This window comes from Falco punctatus, assembly GCF_963210335.1.
Source record: "Falco punctatus genome assembly, chromosome: 12".
NCBI classification, from domain to species: Eukaryota; Metazoa; Chordata; class Aves; order Falconiformes; family Falconidae; genus Falco; species Falco punctatus.
The window spans coordinates 9,450,567-9,469,098 of NC_137592.1; the positions used below are offsets into that span (position 1 = coordinate 9,450,567).

General features: G+C 44.2%; 1 protein-coding gene across 2 annotated transcripts in view; it reads left to right on the forward strand.

Annotated features, from left to right (window-relative positions):
* The window catches only part of MACROD2 (mono-ADP ribosylhydrolase 2), a 936,136-nt gene extending 920,573 nt beyond the window's left edge, over positions 1-15,563 (forward strand). For both annotated transcript variants that reach the window (XR_013931490.1, XM_080408518.1), the window contains 3 exons: positions 3,510-3,595; positions 9,395-9,463; positions 11,483-15,563. Coding sequence is in view for 1 of the 2 variants with exons in the window: in XM_080408518.1 (XP_080264644.1) it covers positions 3,510-3,595; positions 9,395-9,456 (148 nt within the window). In the remaining variant the exon portion in view is untranslated. The remainder of the gene's footprint in view (positions 1-3,509; positions 3,596-9,394; positions 9,464-11,482) is intronic.
* The last annotated feature ends 2,969 nt before the right edge of the window (positions 15,564-18,532 follow it).

Sequence of the window (18,532 nt, forward strand, 5' to 3'; positions counted from 1 at the left end):
TACTTATGAGGAGTTATCAGGGGTAAGGAGAATAGATGTCTGACCTCTGTAATCGGGCACTTTTAAAATCGATGTTAACGTACCAACAACCACCACATCTTCGTGTTAATCTTGGGAATCACATATGAATCTGGAACCACGTTTCTCTAGAGAAAGAACAGGGCATTAGCTGTAACCTTGTGGAACTATTGACAGATTGTGAATGTAAAGGAGGAAAAAAGATGAAATAACAGCACAGAGATTTCTATCTTCCTAGTGATATGCTTGTCTTACGCATTTCAAAAGGCTGGAAGCCATCCTTGGCCATGCTGGAAGCCTGTCGTCTCTCAGTGCTAGGCTGGTTGTGTAACCACCTGCAAAGGGTTCAGGTAACGAGCTCTGTCAGGAGCACAATTGGAAATGGTAATTGAAATGGAAAGTGGTATCTCCCAGGCTCCCTCCCCTTCGGTAACTCTCAGCTCCTGCTCAGAGACCCGAAGTACTTCACTTGTTTATGCTCTAACCTGAAGCAATCAAAACAAGGGGGTGAGGGGAGGCCTTTAGAATAAATTGGTTGTCAAGGTGGTTTTAGTATTGATCGAGTTCTGCTGTTTATGTGAAATGGGCTCATTTCTGTGTGGCACTTGGTTTTACTGCACAGCGAGGAAGAAGTTTTTTGGATAATACCCTTTCCACATGCATGGCGGTATAGTGTGTGCTCCTGTCCCCCACTCATAATAATAGTGAGCAAAGAAATGAAGACTTATATTAACCGAGTTTGAAAGCCTTCGCAAAAATGGGATGATATAACGTGCAAGCCTCCTTCCAAGGTTTGTGGTGGTGCCCAGCTTTGTTAAGGTTTAAAACATATTTTGCCTTGCTTGGCCCTGAATGTTGTTTCCCACTATTATTTTATTGCTGAAAATATCCAACAGTCAACATTCGCTATAAAAAAAACCACGATATGGCCATAATCCCCTCCTAGAAGGGATGGGGAATCACACTTGGAAAGAAGGTGAAAAAGCAGAACACGCATTAGTGCTCTGACGATGTTCATGGCCCCAAACCTCTCGAAAAACAATTTTGCAAATTTGCTGCTGCTGTTGTTACTCTTCCCAGCCTCTCTCTGCCCACCCTGAGAGGCAACCCTATCGCTTTTCGAATTGAGGGCCTTCAACACTTTCTGCTTTTGTCCTTGCAACAGCAGCCCTAATTAGCACATGCGCACATGTGTGCACACACATGTATATGCACAAAATGTCTTCTCTTTAATTAGGCTCTGTCTTCACCTAGTGCTGTGCCAATAATCCTTTGCACCTGTCAGCTGCATGAGAGATTTCTGAAACTGAAAGCCAGAAACCTTTTGGCAGCATGGTGAAGCCAGGCGTGCGGGCTAGTTAATGGGAGATCTCGGGATAGGGCCTGGGAACTTCACACAAGCATCTTTAGGAGCTGACAACAGGAGAGCAATCAGGTATCTCTAGATGTTAGAGAAACTGGGAGCCAAGACGTAACTTGTCATGTTGTATCCACTTTATTTGGTTAATAGTTGGTGGTTTAGAGGAGGCAAAGTCAGATTCAGGGGCATCAGCTGCCAGTCAGAGGGCGTTGGTATTTAGCAGGAATCCCAAATCCCTACATCAAACATCTGAGTGTCTTGGTGGGAAGGGCTGTGCCCACTGCAAGCTGTGCTTGTGGTTTTCCAAACTTTTGCTTTTCATAGAACTGCTTCCCCCAACAAATCAAAATGTAGCACAACCTGAATTTCAGTGTCTCTTCCTTGATAAATCAGTGCTTTCATAGTTACCCAGATTTCATATTGATTTTGCTAGGAGAAGTCAGGCAGGGATTTTGAACATACCTTCTCAGCCTTGTACTTGACACATTCCTGCCTTGTGTGCATGCTTCTGTGATGGGGTCACCTGGGTTTATCCTTTGTGTGCGCCAGAAAAGCTGTGGGCAAGTGCTGGGAAAGCTTAGATCTGCTGGTACCTAAGAAACCTCAGGAGAAAACCCTGCTCACTTTCCTGAATTCCCCAGAGAAGCGTCATGGATTTGATGCACCCGCAAAGGGACCATCTCAGGCATTCACTGACATGTTGAATTCGCAGTCACAGATGTTTATAGGCTTTTTTTGTTGTTGTTTGTATGCCGAGATAATTTTAAACTTGTGAGGAAGAGGTGGAGCTGGTGATACGACAATCCACTGAAGGATTTCTGCAGTAGAAGTAACATCTATTAAAATGATGGGTGACATCTCCATCACTGTAAAGTCATCCAGTGCACTTTCCCCCACGCTTGCTGCAATAGCTAATTGAGCTTTTTGGTGGCTATTTTTTTTTTTTTTTTTTTTTTGGTTTGTGTATGTGCTGGGTCCTTGTTTTAGCATTTCAGTGCTTGGTAGGACACTAGGCAGTGAGCTCTAAGTTGCCTGTGAGAACAGCATTGCCTGCATAGCAAGCAGAGAGGAAACTAGCGCTGTCTCCATGACAGTGTATTGGCTTGCAGATACGATTAGAAGGAAAACTGGCTGAAAACTTCAGTGGTAGATACATGTTTATGGACATAATAAATGTAGTGCGCTCAAGTGCACTTAAAAAAAAAACACTCTAGACTTCCACGGAAAGGGGAAGGTGGTGTTTGTTGGACAGTGAGCATTTCATCTCTATAGTTGAAGAGGTAAATTATTTCAGTTTGAGTAAACCGTTTTTGAGAGGTCTCGGTTCTCAGTATGCTTTGCTGTCTCATAATATCCACCCAAAGGTCTGGATCACTTAGCAACCAGTAACCTGACATCCAGGAGTGCAGCCGCAGCGTAGGTGCAACAGGCTTTATAGCAGCCACAAAAGCAGAGAAGTAGCATGATGGAAATGAACTAAAAATGAGCATCTCTGCACTGTAAATGGCAGAATATTAGGAGAACTGTGCACAAAACAGCAAAACCACTTTTTTTTTTCTTCCCCCATTTCAAATATTGTTAGGAGATTGAATCTAAGCTTCCAGACAAGCCTGAGGCAGAAGAGATAAAAACGTTGAATTACAGTGATAAAATGCATTTTCCTAAATTCAAATTCTGGTTTGTGTCTGACTACCCAGTATATTTGAACTCTCACTATATCTATTTTTATTCAGCTAGCTAGAGAAACTTTGTAAGTGTGATTATGTCCCCATCATATATTGCATTTTGTGAGTAGAAGGGATTCTTCAAAAATGATGAGAAAAGAATGGCAGGGAGGCAGAATCACACACCATGATGTGGTTTTAACAATCCCAGTTAGAAAAGAGTGCAGATCGCTACAAATATTCAAGCAATTATTTTCAAACCGTGTTCCTCCCCTTATATCCTCTGCTCTTTTCTCTAATGGCTGCCACCATACAGCAGCAGTCTATAAAGGCAAGAGCATGCCAGGGAAAAAAAAAAAAAAAGAAAGGCAAGAAAAAAGAAAAAAACTAGGCATATGGAGTCTGAGAATTATACATTAATCAGATACTGTAAGTATTAATTTTTCTCCTTCTTTGGCTTGTCTTACAGGGATGCAAGGGAAAGAGGAAACATCTGCGGAACCCATGACAGTTGACCTCGTGTCTGAAGCAGCAGATGTTTCAAATAAGGATGGTATGTTGTTCTAATATTTTAATTGTCCTGAAGGAGATATAGAGCATGCCCCCCAAAACAGGAGTTATATTTATAATGTCTTCAACTGAGTCTTCTTGAGAGTTTACACAATCTCTACTGTCTCAGAAGTCTGGTGGAAGTACCTTCCAGTGCCGTAGCCCTGCTTTCCTAGTTGATTGGGTTTATCTGTTCAGTTGGTAGGTTTAATCCACCTGCCTAAAAACAATAATTTCGGCTCAGTGTAATTTTGGTCTGGATGTGGGATTGGCAAGATGTGCGCGGTCCCACACAGGAGTCAGAAGATATTTCTGAAAATACCTGCACTAGTGGCCGACTCCATTGTGGGTCAGGTGTTGGCTGTATAACCACTCTCAACTCATATGTTGGCTGTCTCCTAGCTCGGAGCTGATTTCCCTTCCTCCTCCTCCTTCAGAGTCCACGTTTAGCTCAGTCTAGCAGCAGGCAGAAGTTCTCCCCCTAGGACATTTACTACTGATAAAACCACGGCTATTTGGTTGGCCCAACAGAATTTTCAATCAGGTTTGTGGATGTCATCAACCCAAATTTCCTGACTTGGCAATGAAATTTTTTTGACATTGGCCTCAGTGAGCAGATGACCTAGCTGTCTGGCAAAGTCTTTGCAAGGGCTTAGTACTAGGACACTGCTCAAGCTCTGCAGAGCGTAACACTCCAAAAAAAATTGTCCTTCTAGGCTCTTCCTATGTGTAAAGAAATATTGGATGGAATCAGCATCCTGGTGCTTAGGTTTTGGTGAGGCAGACCCTTTGTCACCCCTCTAGATTGACTCTTACAGCCTAACAGAGCTACTTACAGGTTTTTCTTAGTTTTTATACAAAGGGTTGTCTTTACTGCTTCAAATGGCAGAAGATTTGGAATTGGGATTCTAGTCTTCATTTTAGGATCATGGACTCCTCTTTGTAGCACAGGATGATTTTTAACTCCTCCTTTAGCCTCTTCAGCATTGACATAATATAAATTCAAGGCATACATTTTTACATCTCAAAGAAAACCAATTATATTCTTTTTGATATTAATGGCACAAAGAATCTAATGCTGATTTCCTTTCTCTGGTGTCAGATCATGCTGCAGTATTTGAATCAGTGGCTGATTTAGATACTGGCCTGTAGGGAAGTTTTTGCAAGGACAGGATAGTGTGCATAATGGATTTTCTTTTTTAAAAAAATACTAGAGATTGTGCTATTACTAGTAAGTGTGCAGAATCAAGCTAAACCAACCAAAAGGTCATAGTCACATTAAAATATTTGAAGCTTGAATCCCTGGAATGATCTGGGCTACTTAGTGAAAATTTACTAAAAGAGTATCCTAAAGGATTTTCGTCTGGAAAGAAAAGCAGTTGTATAGCTCTTGTAATGTGTGCCATAGTGCAGCACAGCTGGATCAGCTGATGGCTTCTGAAATGATGATCATGATAGATTTAATAGAATCATAGAATGGGTTGGGTTGGAAGGGAACTTAAAGATCATCTAGTTCCAACCCCCTGCCATGGGCAGGGACATCTACTAGGAGGTGTCTTTGTTTCAAATCTTGCTTACCGTGTAAGGTCATCTACATATAACTCAGCTTGTAACTTCCTTTCCTGTGAACTTTCTAAGTTACATGAAAGACAGGAAAAGGGTGTTTGCTAAGGCTGCAGAAAGGTACTCTGCTGTTCAGGAAAGGCTTCGTTTCTCTACATCTTAAATTTCTATTGAGATTATATTACAGGGTGGGTTTTTTGTAGACATGTTTTACATGTTTGAAAAACTCAGAACAGAGGAAGGATCAAACTTCCTATGCTCTGTTTTATCTGAAGGGTTATGTTTTGCTGAAAAAAAGCCCTAATTTTTTTAAAAATGTACTGGGTGCTAGTTCAGATTAAAAAAAAAAAAAAAAAAAAAAAAAGAAAGAAAAGAAAAAGGTTTTCTTTGACAGTAATTTTTATCTAAAACACCTATTTTTTTTCTCTGGTCCCCTTCCTTCCGCCCCAGGAGAGCTCATCACTTCACAGCTGAAAGCAAAGCATATATCACCAGGTACCCCTTGGCAGCCCAGCTCTTGTGTTTTAATTCCATATACCATGTCACAGCGAAAAGTGCTTTAGGAATGTAGAGAGTTTTGACAGCTTAGGTGGATCTCGATATTGTTTCATCTAGTGGGCAGGGCTGTAACAGTGATATATTTCAGAAATTACTATTATGTGAAAGCTAGGCATGATTCTTTGTCAGGAAAGCTGTCAGGGGTGCACGCAGAAGCCTGAATAGGGATGTGTATACAGACATACAGGTTGCTACTGGCAATCTCCATCAGCCACCACAGCAAAGACCCCTGGATATTAAATTTCTTGTACCCAGGAGAGATTTGCTGATTAGTATTTTTTAATGACAACAAACCCCGACTTTGGTGATTGGTTTGCTAGATGGTGTTTCCTCACTGGCAGCCTTTTTTTTATGCTTTGCTTTTTTCTTTCTTTTTTTTTTTTTTAATTTTTTTTTTTTTTTTAGCTCCACCAAAGCTTTAAAGATTGCTAAGGTAGATGTTAGTTTCTAGCTGGTATTAAGCGGATCAAACTCTTTACTCCTTTCATAATGGGGTTAGTCTTTCGCTTTTTTTTATTTCAAGCCTGTGGAAAGCTGCATCCTGACTTGCTGACACACTAAGAGAAAAGAAAAAGATAAAGGCAGTCTCCAACCTGAAATCTCCCATTTTTTTTATAAGCTCATGCAAGCTGGTGAGTGCACCATCAGTTGGTTCACCAAAGTAAAATAAAAGCAAGATCTCAACAGCTAACACCCTCATGCTTTTTACACTGTTGATGTAATATCCAAGAAATGAGTAACCACCAAGTAAACAGGTGCACGTGTTTTGTCACCGCCCAGCAGGTTGAATTCCAGATAGATGGTTTTTGTTGTAGGCAGTCTGGAGTTACAGCTGAACGTGCTATAGCTAAGTTATGCAGATGCAATGGGGAAACATTGTTTAGGAAGTGCCTGAAGATACAGTTAAAGTTTGTAAGAGCCTGACCAAGCTCCTATTTAAATTAAGACAGTAATATTTTGGTGTCATTTGCCATCCAGGTCTACAGCATAATATCCTGGGGTGGGGAAATGCTCTCGCTCTCACACAGACAACTCTAAACTTAGTTCTCCAGTCTCCTGTTTGCCTGTCTTCTCTACTTAGATGCTACACCGTGACTCCTGGCTAGTGACCTTTAAGCACATAGCTTTCTTGCTGGGGAGAGGCGGGATGCCTTGCTGCCAACGCACATCCACCGGGTCAGCAGCAACTGCAGCGCTTTGATGGATGTGAACTATTTGCTGGGTTATTTCTTCTCTTGTGGGAAACTTGTTTGCTTTTTGGGGAAAGCCATCCCTGGTCATAATTTGAGAGCTGCTAAGCAGCTCCCTGACTGAGAGAGAAGGTGGAGTTGGATCCTGCCCAACAGGCCAAAATTTGAGGGAAAACAGACAAGGAGTGCAGAGGAATGTCCCTTGCTGGCATAAAAAGCCCCACATGAAGCTACAGAAGGGGGAACAGGTAAAACTGAATTTAGGAGATATGCAGCCTCTGTGAACTGCAGGTGTTTCGCTGAGCTGCTGGCTGTTGTAGCATATTATGGTAGATGCAAAGAGACCATTAACATAAGTCAGCAGTTTAATACTTCTTAAAGCATTGTTTAGTGGGGAGAAGGCCAGTTTTGGCTGGTGCTGCTACTGGATGTAGTGTGCCCAGGGCTAACAATATCGTTCTGATGCTGGCTCGTGCTGGGAGGCAACGAGGGCTGTGAGTCACATCCCCACCGTGCCTGGTGGCAGCTCTTCCAGCTGCTCTTGTGGTAGGTGCTTCCTGCTCTGTGATTTGCCAGCTAAATATAAAGGATTGTGTAGGTGGCCTCATAGTGATACCTGTCGGTGGGGGTCACCCAGGGGTCTGCAGAGGCTTACCTTCAGTTACATCTTCCTGCCTCTACGGGTGTTAATGCGAAGAGCTGAGCTTGGTCACAAACATGGGGAAAACCTGCCAATGCAACGCACCAGTGCCCTAGCACTTGCGAGCCACCTCCCCGCTGCGGCGTGCACAGTGGATGCTTTTAGCGCCAGTGATGCAGGGTGCCTGGCTGCCGTTTCCACTGCAAACCCGTGGGACTCTGTGATTCCTCTTGCTTCCCCGTGGGTGGGGGCTCTGGGTCCCAGGCCTCTGCTGCGCCTTCACTGTGCTGTCCCATTGCCCTTTAAAGCGTTCCTGGGCAGTCTGCGCTTTGCACCCCTTGTGGGGCATGCTATCGATGTGACAGGGGTTGACTGCTTGTAGCCATAAAAAAAAAAAAAAGAAGGGGAAGGAGGCGTACTCATCCGGGATGCTGACAGAGCCGAATGACGAGTTTCAAATCAACCTTGTTTTTGCAGGAGATCTCTGTAAAACGTGAGTGAAGCCTTGTGGTATTTTCAGAAAACCCAGCCAGTGAAATTGGCCGGCATAATGAGGCTGAGAAAGGCTGGTCTTGTCAGTGTGCAGCAGCCTTCCCTTAATGATTTTTTATTAAGCATCCTGTCTTTGCTATGCAAATGTCGGTAAAGAACACCACGTTGCTACATGCGATGTGCATCAGAGCTCCGTAATCAGGAGCAGATACTTTTCTTATTATTCATTGCATACATCCAGGAAGCCATTACGGTATCTGTTCTGCATATGGATGATGAATAATTTACAAATAATTCATCAAAATCCTAACAGGTGTATTGACATTATATTGACTCAGAAAAGGATCATACGGCCTGGCTGGAAGTAGCACAGTGATTGATTTGGGGCTTTTTTCCCCCTCCCCTCTCCCCTCTTCCCTTAATTTCCAAATCTCCCGTTCAGGTTTGAGGTTTCCCCTGTCACCCACATCAAATGACTTGTAATCTGCAGTTGATACCAGAACATAAAGCGAGGTTAAAGAAAGAAAAAAGGTCTTAATATAAATGCCTTCATTAAAATTCATTGCAGAACAAATACTAAATACTAGTCTTAAAAATGTACGTGCTGAAGTAACCCTTTTATATTTCGCCCAGGTAGGACCAATTACACCTGCCATAGTTTAGATGGTGTTTTTGACAAAGCTCACACTGAAATGAGTTTAAGCCTTCTATTTAAATTATTTTTTAGTAATTTTCAATTAAAACAAGTAAGATTGATTTTGTAAACGGATAGTACACGAGTGAACTAGTATGCGTAGGAGTATAGTAATGTTGCTTCTGAATCCCCTCTAGCAATTTTCAGTTCAAGGACACCCAGAGGCAACTTCATCATCTCTGTAACTGGAGATGGATCCACATTCAGCCTGCAGCTCAGCCCCGAGCCTGCCGTGGACTTTGTCAGAAGCCTGTGGATGTTCAAAGGAGAGGGTCGAGACCACTTAGCCCAGCAAAACTCTCAACCAGCCTTTGGAGATACCTATATCTCTGCTTGTGTCCTACAGAGACAGAGGAGGGTCATTGAGCTCTTGAGCTGGGCACCTCAGTTGGGTCCCAAAGTCAAACTGGATGGATGTGAACCAAAGGGAAAATCTAGACCCAGAAACTTGCATTTCTAGCGATGCTGCAGCCTTACCCTGGCAGGAGTGCTCCTCGGGGTTTCCGTGGTTAGGTAACCGCAGGTTAGGATGGCTGGCCTAAGAGACTTCTTCGCAGATTTAGGGCATAGTATTATCAATGCAATAAATGTCCCCTTTGGGTTAGAAGTGGTTATTACTCAACTTACCATGAATAGAATTTGATGACTGCCTCATTTTGTTTTCAGCTGAAATGAATAGTCAAGTTGAAAGTATAAGCGATCCTACGGAAACAAAGCGAGAAGCTTAAGTAACAGGTAAGACCTTTATGGCTATTTTTCCCCCTAGTTTTCCATTCTGTTTCTGTTTGAAAACTTGTTTTTAAAATGACCTTAATTAAAGGTAAAATTCAAACACACGCACGCACAAAAGGAAAATAGAATACAAAGGAAAAGAAATTGGCTAATATGGCTGGTATTGCGGCAAAAAATGAAAATATCTGGTAGATTTGATTTGTCAAGGAAATATTATAGTAGCAGTCTGCAACTGTAATGGATTTAGACAGTGCACAGTCTTAGATCATCACAAGGCAAGACAGCACTGAGATAAGGAACAGAAGAGTAACTGAGTGAACAAATTTTGGCATTGCTTAAGAAAATGACAGGCAATTTATACTGGCTGGAACCGAGCACGATTCTGTATGATCTGTATTCTGGGAACAACAGGTTCACGTCACGAGAGGTTTATTGCCCTTGGCTCTCTGATGCCTAACATCTCTTGTAGCAAAACCACTGAAAAGCAGGGCAAAGCCAGCGAGCTGCCTTCTGGAGCTCTGCTGCCTGTTGGAGCTTTTTATGGCTTTATATGCTAAATGACAGTGCCATGGCAGGAGTGTGCTATGGTGGCTGTTGCGGCAGAGTTTGTCACAGGCATGAACAGCCTCAGCCCCAGATAAAAATCAATCGTTTGGTAGGAAGATAGAAGTCCAAGGCTCATCCCCAATTACAAGATGCAGTTGCCATTTCTCTCTCAAAAGCAGATTTCAAGCATTACCGCACACCGCTTCCTTTGGCATGGGCTTATCACGAGGTGCCAACATCACACACAGCAAGATGCGTTGTTTGTGCTTGTAATGCGACTTCATGTAGCTCAAAACAAAATACAGCAGCCTTACAACGGCGGCAGCTGTATCACAGAGATTTAAAATACAAGGTCTTATTACCGAGCGTAGCCTTTTGTCCTTGTCAGCATGTAGACGATGTGCTGCCATACTGCTGGAGCAAGAAATAGGCCTGATGGGGCCCCTGGTAAAAAGTACTGAAGCAAAACCAGAAGGCACCCTCACCATTAAAGTACGGCTCCCACAGCTCTTCCTTCCCCCTCCCCTAGCTTTGGGTTGTATGTTCTGTTCAACCAAGAAAGGAAGAGGAACTAATGAAATACTTACTGTTAAAAATACATAGAATTTGTAGAATCATTTAGGTTGGGAAAGACCTTTAAGGTCATCAGGTCCACCCCTATACCCTTCCTCAGTTAAAAAAAAAATAATAAAAAAAAATGTATCTGGTGTTATTACTGCTTTCATACAGCCTGTAGGAAGTCTGTTTCACACTGCATTTTCCCATGGAAATGAGTAACTCTGAAAATTTTGGGCTGGAGTCATTTTTGCTTTACGAAGGCAAAGCTCACAGGAATAATACAATTGGCAACCAATTAATAAATCTTTTCAGTTCCACTGCAAGATCTGGCTCTGCCAGCACCTTTTTGAAGAAAAGGGGCCTGAGCTGGGGTGCACCAAGTCTTGCCCAGCATTTAAATGGCATGTACAGGATTAGAAGCAGGCATTGAGTCCTTTGCAAGTCTCTATCAAAGTCGTCCTGACTCTGTTGCCGCTGTTTAAATGGCGAGGAGCAGGTCCCTGGGGAGGACTGATCAGCCTGTTAAACTTCAGAGGGTCTCACTAGGGTCTTTAAGAGCCAAGGAGATCCCTTTGCTTACTGTGTTTAGTATTTCAATGTGTTTTTTTTAACATATGTTCTGTGGTCTCGCACCAAAGCACCCACTGGAGCTGGAGGTCTCTGATACCACGCTAGGTAGCACGGTGCTACAGAAAGCCAAGAAATCCTAATGAGCGCAGTCAATTTGCTATAGAGATAATAGTGGCTGTTATATATAAACTGTGTGACACATACACGTGCTGCTCGTGTGACAGAAAGAGAAACCGTAGGCATCTGTGCTAGAAAGATGAGATCTGGTTTCTGTACAGACATTTGAAATTTTGCCTTTTTTTTTTTTTTTTTTTTTCCTTCCCTTTTCTCTCCCCTGCTGTGCTGAAGGAAGGATGCAGGAGAGGAGAGACCCGAGGAAACCCAACGGGCAGGCGCTGACATCATACGGCATCATTCTTGGCAGAAAAGAGCATGCAGAGATGCTCCGTGGGTTGGGAGGGAGGGCAGCTTTGGGGAAATGACTCTTTGCTTTAATTTCTCTTTGTTCTTCATTGCATTTTGTTCTGTAAGCCTGTTGGAAAGACACATAACTTCCCAATTCTAAACAATGTTTTGCAATGACCCCTGCAATTACAGCAGTTTCTTCTGAACTGTGAGTCCCTGTCTTATCTTGGGTCTCTCTTCCTCCTGCACTATACCACCAGTAGCCTGTTTCCAGGCCCACCCCTTTTCTACCATGTTTACCATCTTTTCCAGTTACAGTACTGTCTGCAGGCAACATGTGGGAGCCAGTTTATTCTCCTCCCCCCGCTCCATTTTTGTTTTTTATTATTTAAAACTTCCCTAGGATATAAACAGACATTTTCTTCAAGAACATGAACTGCCACAAAGGATTATAATTCTGCACACACTGATAAACGACCTCCCTCCTTGTGCTAGGGATTTGAAAGACTAGACGCTCCAAAATCTCAGAAATATTGATAGAGACAGCCCTGCATGTTGCCCACCGCCAGGCTTGTCCATCAGCAGCTCCTGCCGGCACCGGCCAGCAGGTTGCCATGTCCAAACCCTGGCTGCTAGAAGAGGCGCTGGACAGATTCCCTTGAGTCCACGCTGGAAGCAGAGTTTGCACGTTAATTCCATCATCCCAGTGCCTCTGGATCACCCATAGCCCTGCCCTTCGCCTTTCTTTCTGGCATGGGAAAGCTAAACCATGACCAGCCTGTGCTGTGCTATGTCCCTCTGTGGGTCCGACACGCAAATAACACGTGGCCTCCAACTGCCGGCAGCCCAGATCAGTCCTGCTCTTTTCGGGTTAGCTCCACGCACCTCAGCATCGGTGCTGGAAGTATGACCTTAGGGTGTGGGTAGGCAACAGCGATTTCCTCGATCCTGCAAGTGACAAAGGATAACAGGCACTCTGCAATCAAGACATCTTTAAATACGGCTCCCGGCTTTAACAACTTCACGCCGTACCTTGTGTGAGCCCTCATTATATTTTCTACTGCATATGCATGATTTCTTTTTTTTAATTTTTTTTTTAAAAAGCAATTAACAGTTATTTGGATAAGAATGTCTCACCATATGTCAATTGTTCTGCCAGCAAATGCTGCACTGAAATTTTTAGAAAAGGAACAAAAGGGTTTCACATACATTTCCCAACCGTGCTTGTAACCGAAACTGATAGACAATACACTCAATGGAAGAGCACGCAACCCGTGTCCAGGGTGTGATGTGCTACAAACTGTTTTAAAATGCTGCTGATTATAATTTGATCATTTTAAGTAACGTAATTGATTCTGTTCTCCCCCCACAAATATGCACGAATCCAAAATAGGTATTCACTTGCCGGCCAAAAATGAAAAAAAAAAAAGTATATAAAAAAAAAAACAAACCAAGGTTAGACATATCTCTATCCTCCTGTGATCTGGGTTTATCCCAGCTAGAGTAGGTTTGGTTATGGTTATAAATCGTCTGCTGGTGTAACAGCAAGTCACACGTGGCCCTGCACACTGGCTATGGCAGTTGATGTCTGCTGTCAGCTGCAGGTTAATTCGAAAGGTCAGCCAAGGACAAGAAAAGAAAACAAGAAAAGCCGCAGATTTCAGCCAGAGAGTACGGCCCCTGGAAAGGCAGCCCCCCATCTCCCTTTGTGTGGCTCTAGCACGTTTGCTTGTGGTGGGATCAGGAGAGTATTTCCATGTGCCAGCTCCCGTGGTGTTTTAACCCAGGTGACACTAGCGCTAGAGAAGGTCTCGAGGCGCTTCTTTGTACCTGTTTGTCTTGGAGATTGGTGGTTGCATAACTCTGAATTGGATCAGCTGTGGAAGGAGTAAGTGAGCTGTTGTAAGCCTGTGAATTGGGTTTCTAATATTGCTAATTTTACCTAGTTTTGCTAGATACCACTCCTTCGGCCCTTGTTCTCCCCAGGGCACCCTCAAAGGGACTCCTTGTTCTCTTTGAGGTGTTGCTGCTGCTTTTCTTTCCCATCCCCGTGGTCATGCTTGACAGAACATGTCTTTTGGGACATGGATTCGCCCCCTCCCCCCCTTCCCCTTGCCCTTCCCCTTGTTTCCAGCCGATTGCGGTTTTGCAGTGGGAGGCCTTGCAGGTAGTACCTCTACATGGTGCACATCCCATATGTTTCCAAATGTTCTCTGTACCAGGTGATTTTGATTGAAACAGCTTGTTCATAATAGGTGGGGCAGGAGTGGATAAATGCCTCGGAAGGAAGGGAAGTAAATGCATTGGGTGTCTCTCCTTTCAATCGCCTTTTTGTGTGGTCCCTGTGAAAAGACCAGGATTGACGGGCTCGCTCCACCTAGGTAAGTGAGGGAACCGGCCCCAGCGGGCTGGGAATGAACTTGGTGAGCTCGACTTTGAGCTGTGCAAAACGTTGAGGAGATCCAAGGTGGCCAGGTCCCCATCCAGGGTGATCTTTGCTCCGCAGAGCTGCGATAACTGGTCAATGGAGTATCCAGTCCCCTGAATCTAGCTCTGCTCTTGGGCAGCGTTAACAGAGCTGTAGGCTGCCATTAGCCATGTTATCAGATGTCCCTCTTGCCGTTGCCAGCCTCGGGTTTAGTGAGGGAGCCGAAGGGAGAGCCCCACAGGAGGCTGCCTGCTGAGGTGTGATGGTTCAGCAAGGAGACAAAGACTCCCTAAACTCCTTGTGAGACTGACTGATAGCTTAAAAAAAAAAAAATAACTGCAATGATGCATCATGTTAGACACTGTCTAACCCCTGACAGTAATTTCGTTGCACTTTTCATTTAATCTTGGTCCTTGAACAGCAGTGAGTCTTTGCATCCATGAACCATTTGCCTAAGGATGCACCAGCAAAGTATGAAGCCCAGGTGGGAAACATAAAGGAAGAAAATGCAGGAGTTAAGTCCTTAGAGGACAATTTGCAGCTGCATCTGTATCTCTTTCTTCAGGTGAGTTTTGGTTTGTTGGGGTTTTTCACTAGTCATAAAGTGAGTATAGTTTGGCAGCGTGAGTTCCTCAGCTGAGTTCATAGTTGAGGCTGGACCCATGCCCCTCGATGCAGTCTCCACCACTGTTGCTGGAGATGCAGAAGTGAAGGGAGCTGGTTTTGTAGAAGACCAAGCATCAGAGCAAGAATCACTCCACAGGGATTTATGTCAAGGATTTTTGGTTTAAACCTGAAATGTGTTTGTGGTAGGTGGCGTAAAGGAATAGCAGCCTTTTGGTGCTGATGTTCGCATACAAAGTATCAGGCTCTGCTTGATCATTGTTTCTCCTGTGTCTGAAAGAGCTCATCCCTACCATTAAGCACGATATTCCTCAGGCTGGCGGCTGCTCTGATGATGAATGGGTTTCCCTCCATACAGACATCCAAAGGGGATGTTTGAGACGTAGTCTGTAATAATGGGTCACACGTTCACTGCAGCTAATTGTCAATCTTTCTATAAAGCACTGAGAAAGCCTCTCTGTGAATTAACACTGTTCTGCTTTAGGCACTTGAATAAAAATATTTAAAAAAAAAAAAAAAAAAAAAGGACTTTTCACTATATGCAGTGCATGCTGGCTTTGCTTTTAAAATTACAAACTTAACAGAGTATGTGGATCTATTTTCTTGGGAATAGGGGTTTTTATCATATGATTCATCCAGGATTTGCCTTACCCTGACATTTGTGATATAAAGGAAAGTTTAAAAAAAAAATCTAAAAAAAGGTAATTTTCTCAATCCAAAAATATGTTTTTACTTCAATGCAAAGAAATGTAGACTGTTGCTTCCAAATTGTCTTCTAATAGATGGTCTAGCAGCTATACTGGTTAATACATGCCTCTTCTGTTACTCTGTCATTTACATGCTGAATGTGTCTCAAGAGTCTGTCATTTTTCCTTTTCTCTGTGCCATGCGTTGGAAAACTTAAAGAACCGATGCCTTCATACTACGATGTTTGTTAAAGCGAAATGTTAATAAAGCTTGTCCCGTAGATGAGGCGATGCCACTCGTGTTTGTTCCCTCCTGATCGTGCAGCGGCCGTTTCGGTTGTCAATGAGGCACATTTCAGTTTGGACAGGCATCGTCACCAGCATGGGCAGGCGGCTCTTCACTTAAATTTATTGTTCGCTTGATGGCAGAGTCTTGTGAGAAATGGATACCTCAGAGACATTTTTTGATGGCGCCACCGAAGGGTAAGAACAATGTCTTTGCAGCTCAGAGGCGAAAAGGTGACACTCAGTTGTCCCGTTGCTGCACCAGAGATGTTATGAAACCTGTCCCAGCAGTTGTACCAGTGCTAAATCCCTGGCATCTATCAAAGGATACTCCCATATATACACAATCCACAGGTATGCAGTGTATACTGGATGTTATCTATCCTTTCTGCTGTCGCTTATTTCAAGACTGAATGGGTGGAAGATATTTCAAAGGTCAGGAAGATGGCTTTTTCCTTGCCATGGCACTGGTATAGGTGAAAACACATGTACCAAACCTGCCTTACTCTTCTTGGCCAACGACTTAGTGATAACCTGAGTTAGGGGGCTCTGTATATGTGTGTTCAAAGCTCTCCACCAGATGCGTTTCCTCTCTGTGTGACCTTTCCTTGCCCGCAGCCCTTCGCTGAATGGAAGAGGACAAGGCACAGGAGACGTGGCAGTGGGCAATGCCTGCCTTTTTGCTGGATGCAGGACCCAGCTGTCATGTTTGAACTCAGTAGCAGCAAGCTAACCTGAGAGAAAGAAATGCCAGCAATAGCTGTAACACAGCTTCTTGTTGGGTTCAGTTCATCAAGAACCCTGTTTTCACTGTATCTCAAGGACTGTACAGCCTAGGAGGAGGTGCCCACTTCACCCATGCTGTAGCCCAGGGGTCCTCAAACTTTTTAAACAGGGGGCCGGCGTGCGGATGAAGTGGCACGCAGTCATCTTGGTTTCCCTTCCCCAACCCCCAGCGGGGGGGGGGGGGGTCTGTAAATACCGGGGAGCTGGATTGAGGATCCTGGGGGGGCCGTATCTGGCCCGCGGGCTGTAGTTTGAGGACCCCTGCAGTGTAGCCTGTTTCTGCTGCAAGGGAACATTTTTGTCTTCAGCAGGTGTATATGTTTAAAAGGAGAAAAAAAATTAATCTCTCATCTAGGTGCAGGTACTGTCTGTCCCACCCTTTTTGAATAGCACAAGGTCAGGAGGAAAACCTCCATGGTTTTCAAGGGTGAAGATGGGCATGCGTGTGAAGCTGCTCAGACCCTTGCAGGAATGCGTGTTTGTCCAGATGATGTGGATTAGGCAAAGAGCAGGTAAATCTGCTAGGATGCAATGAGTGATAAATTATCCTTAATCATCCTGCTGCTGCTGCTGGCCAGACTGACACCTCCTCTTCCAGATCTTGTTTGGAAAAGTGTGAGATTTGTGCCTGGGGAAGTTTTGCTGAGCTGGTAACAGCAAAGGTCACTGTAGAAACAGAGGCCCAGTTACCACATTATCTGCTCAGCTTCTCGGAGAGATTCTTCTGGAGGAGTCGGGCTGCCTTTCAGGGTTTCCATGCAAACTGCCGCTCCTCCGTGGGCTGTGTGCACGCTTTAAATTGGTTTTGATTCTTCACTGCACAGAAGCTTCCAAAGGGGTCTTTATGACCTTGATCTATCTCATAAGGTGAAAACTGTGCTTTGGGATTGTAATTAGCCTTGGGGTTTGGTGTTGGTCTTTTTTTTTTTTTTTTTTTTTTTTTTTTTTTTTTTCTCCCCTCCCTGAAATAAAAGTGTCAGGAGATATTTAAATACCCTAATTTCTCGTTCCATTAGAATTATCGGCAACCCCGTAAAGTAAGTGGCAAATCACTGTTAATTCTTTCGGAATTCACTGATAAAACATTTATCGTAATGAATTCCTGTAGAAAAAAAAAAAAAAAGAAAAAGAAAGGAGCCGTGGTGAGACAACAGTCGGTGGAGGAGGAACTCGGGGAGGCTGCTCCATCTGGTGGTGGCAGCTCGGGGCTGGTCGCGTTTGGGGCACTGTGGGTGCATGAGCCGGGTGAGGGGTCCCCTCCAGTTCAAACCTACCGAGCATCCCCCCGCTGCGGCAGCAGAGCACCCGCCTGTGTGCGTGGCTGGCATGTACACACCAACACTGCAGGGTGGCGAAAGGCTCTGAATCCAGCTGGTCGGCTGTGCGGGAGGTCCTCATCTCAACCACTCCAACAGCCTTTTGGAGAGAGCGGTGCAGGACTCTCGGGGTGCCAGGTACGTGTGCTTAAGGAGACTGTGGGGCCATTGTGAGATTGCAGGGGGAATGGTGACCCATCAACCTACATGCTCTTGTGGTATGTGTCGTATAGCCCATTGCAATGTGTCTGGACACATCTCACCTAGAAACAAAAGCACCAATAAACAAGATCACGATGAAGTTTGGTTTTCAGCAGAAAGAAATGGTGTTCAGCAGAGGAAAGTTGAGAAAATCCCCCTCTGTGCCTTAGAAATAGTGTTTAGGCAATGCGAGCTCCTCCAGGAAAAGGCAAGGAAGACAAGCTGAGCGAGAACAACCTTGCTGTCACAAAGTAGCAAGAATGGAGCAGGCTTTTATTAATATTTTTCAGCACAAGCCTGTGAAGCAGTGCCACCACTGCTGCTGGGTTTTGCAGAGTCCAAGGAGCTGGTTGGGTCTGTGCCGTGTACTTCCAACTCCTACTCATTTCACACCAGCTTCTGAGCACCTGCTTGCTAGAAGCATCCTTCTGGATGGGAAATGTAAGCCTAAACTTGAATTTTTAATATTATTTTTTTTATATATCTGTCCCCACCCCCATTCCCCAGCAGGCCAGGAAACCAGTTTTGAAATACAAGTGGAGATGGAACGATGGAGGACAGAAAGATCAAATCACAAGACAGTTGAAATGAGCATCAATGACCCACAAACCGAAAAGCAATGCCAGGGACATCCTGAAACTAAAACTCCCTTCTCTGTCCTGGAAGA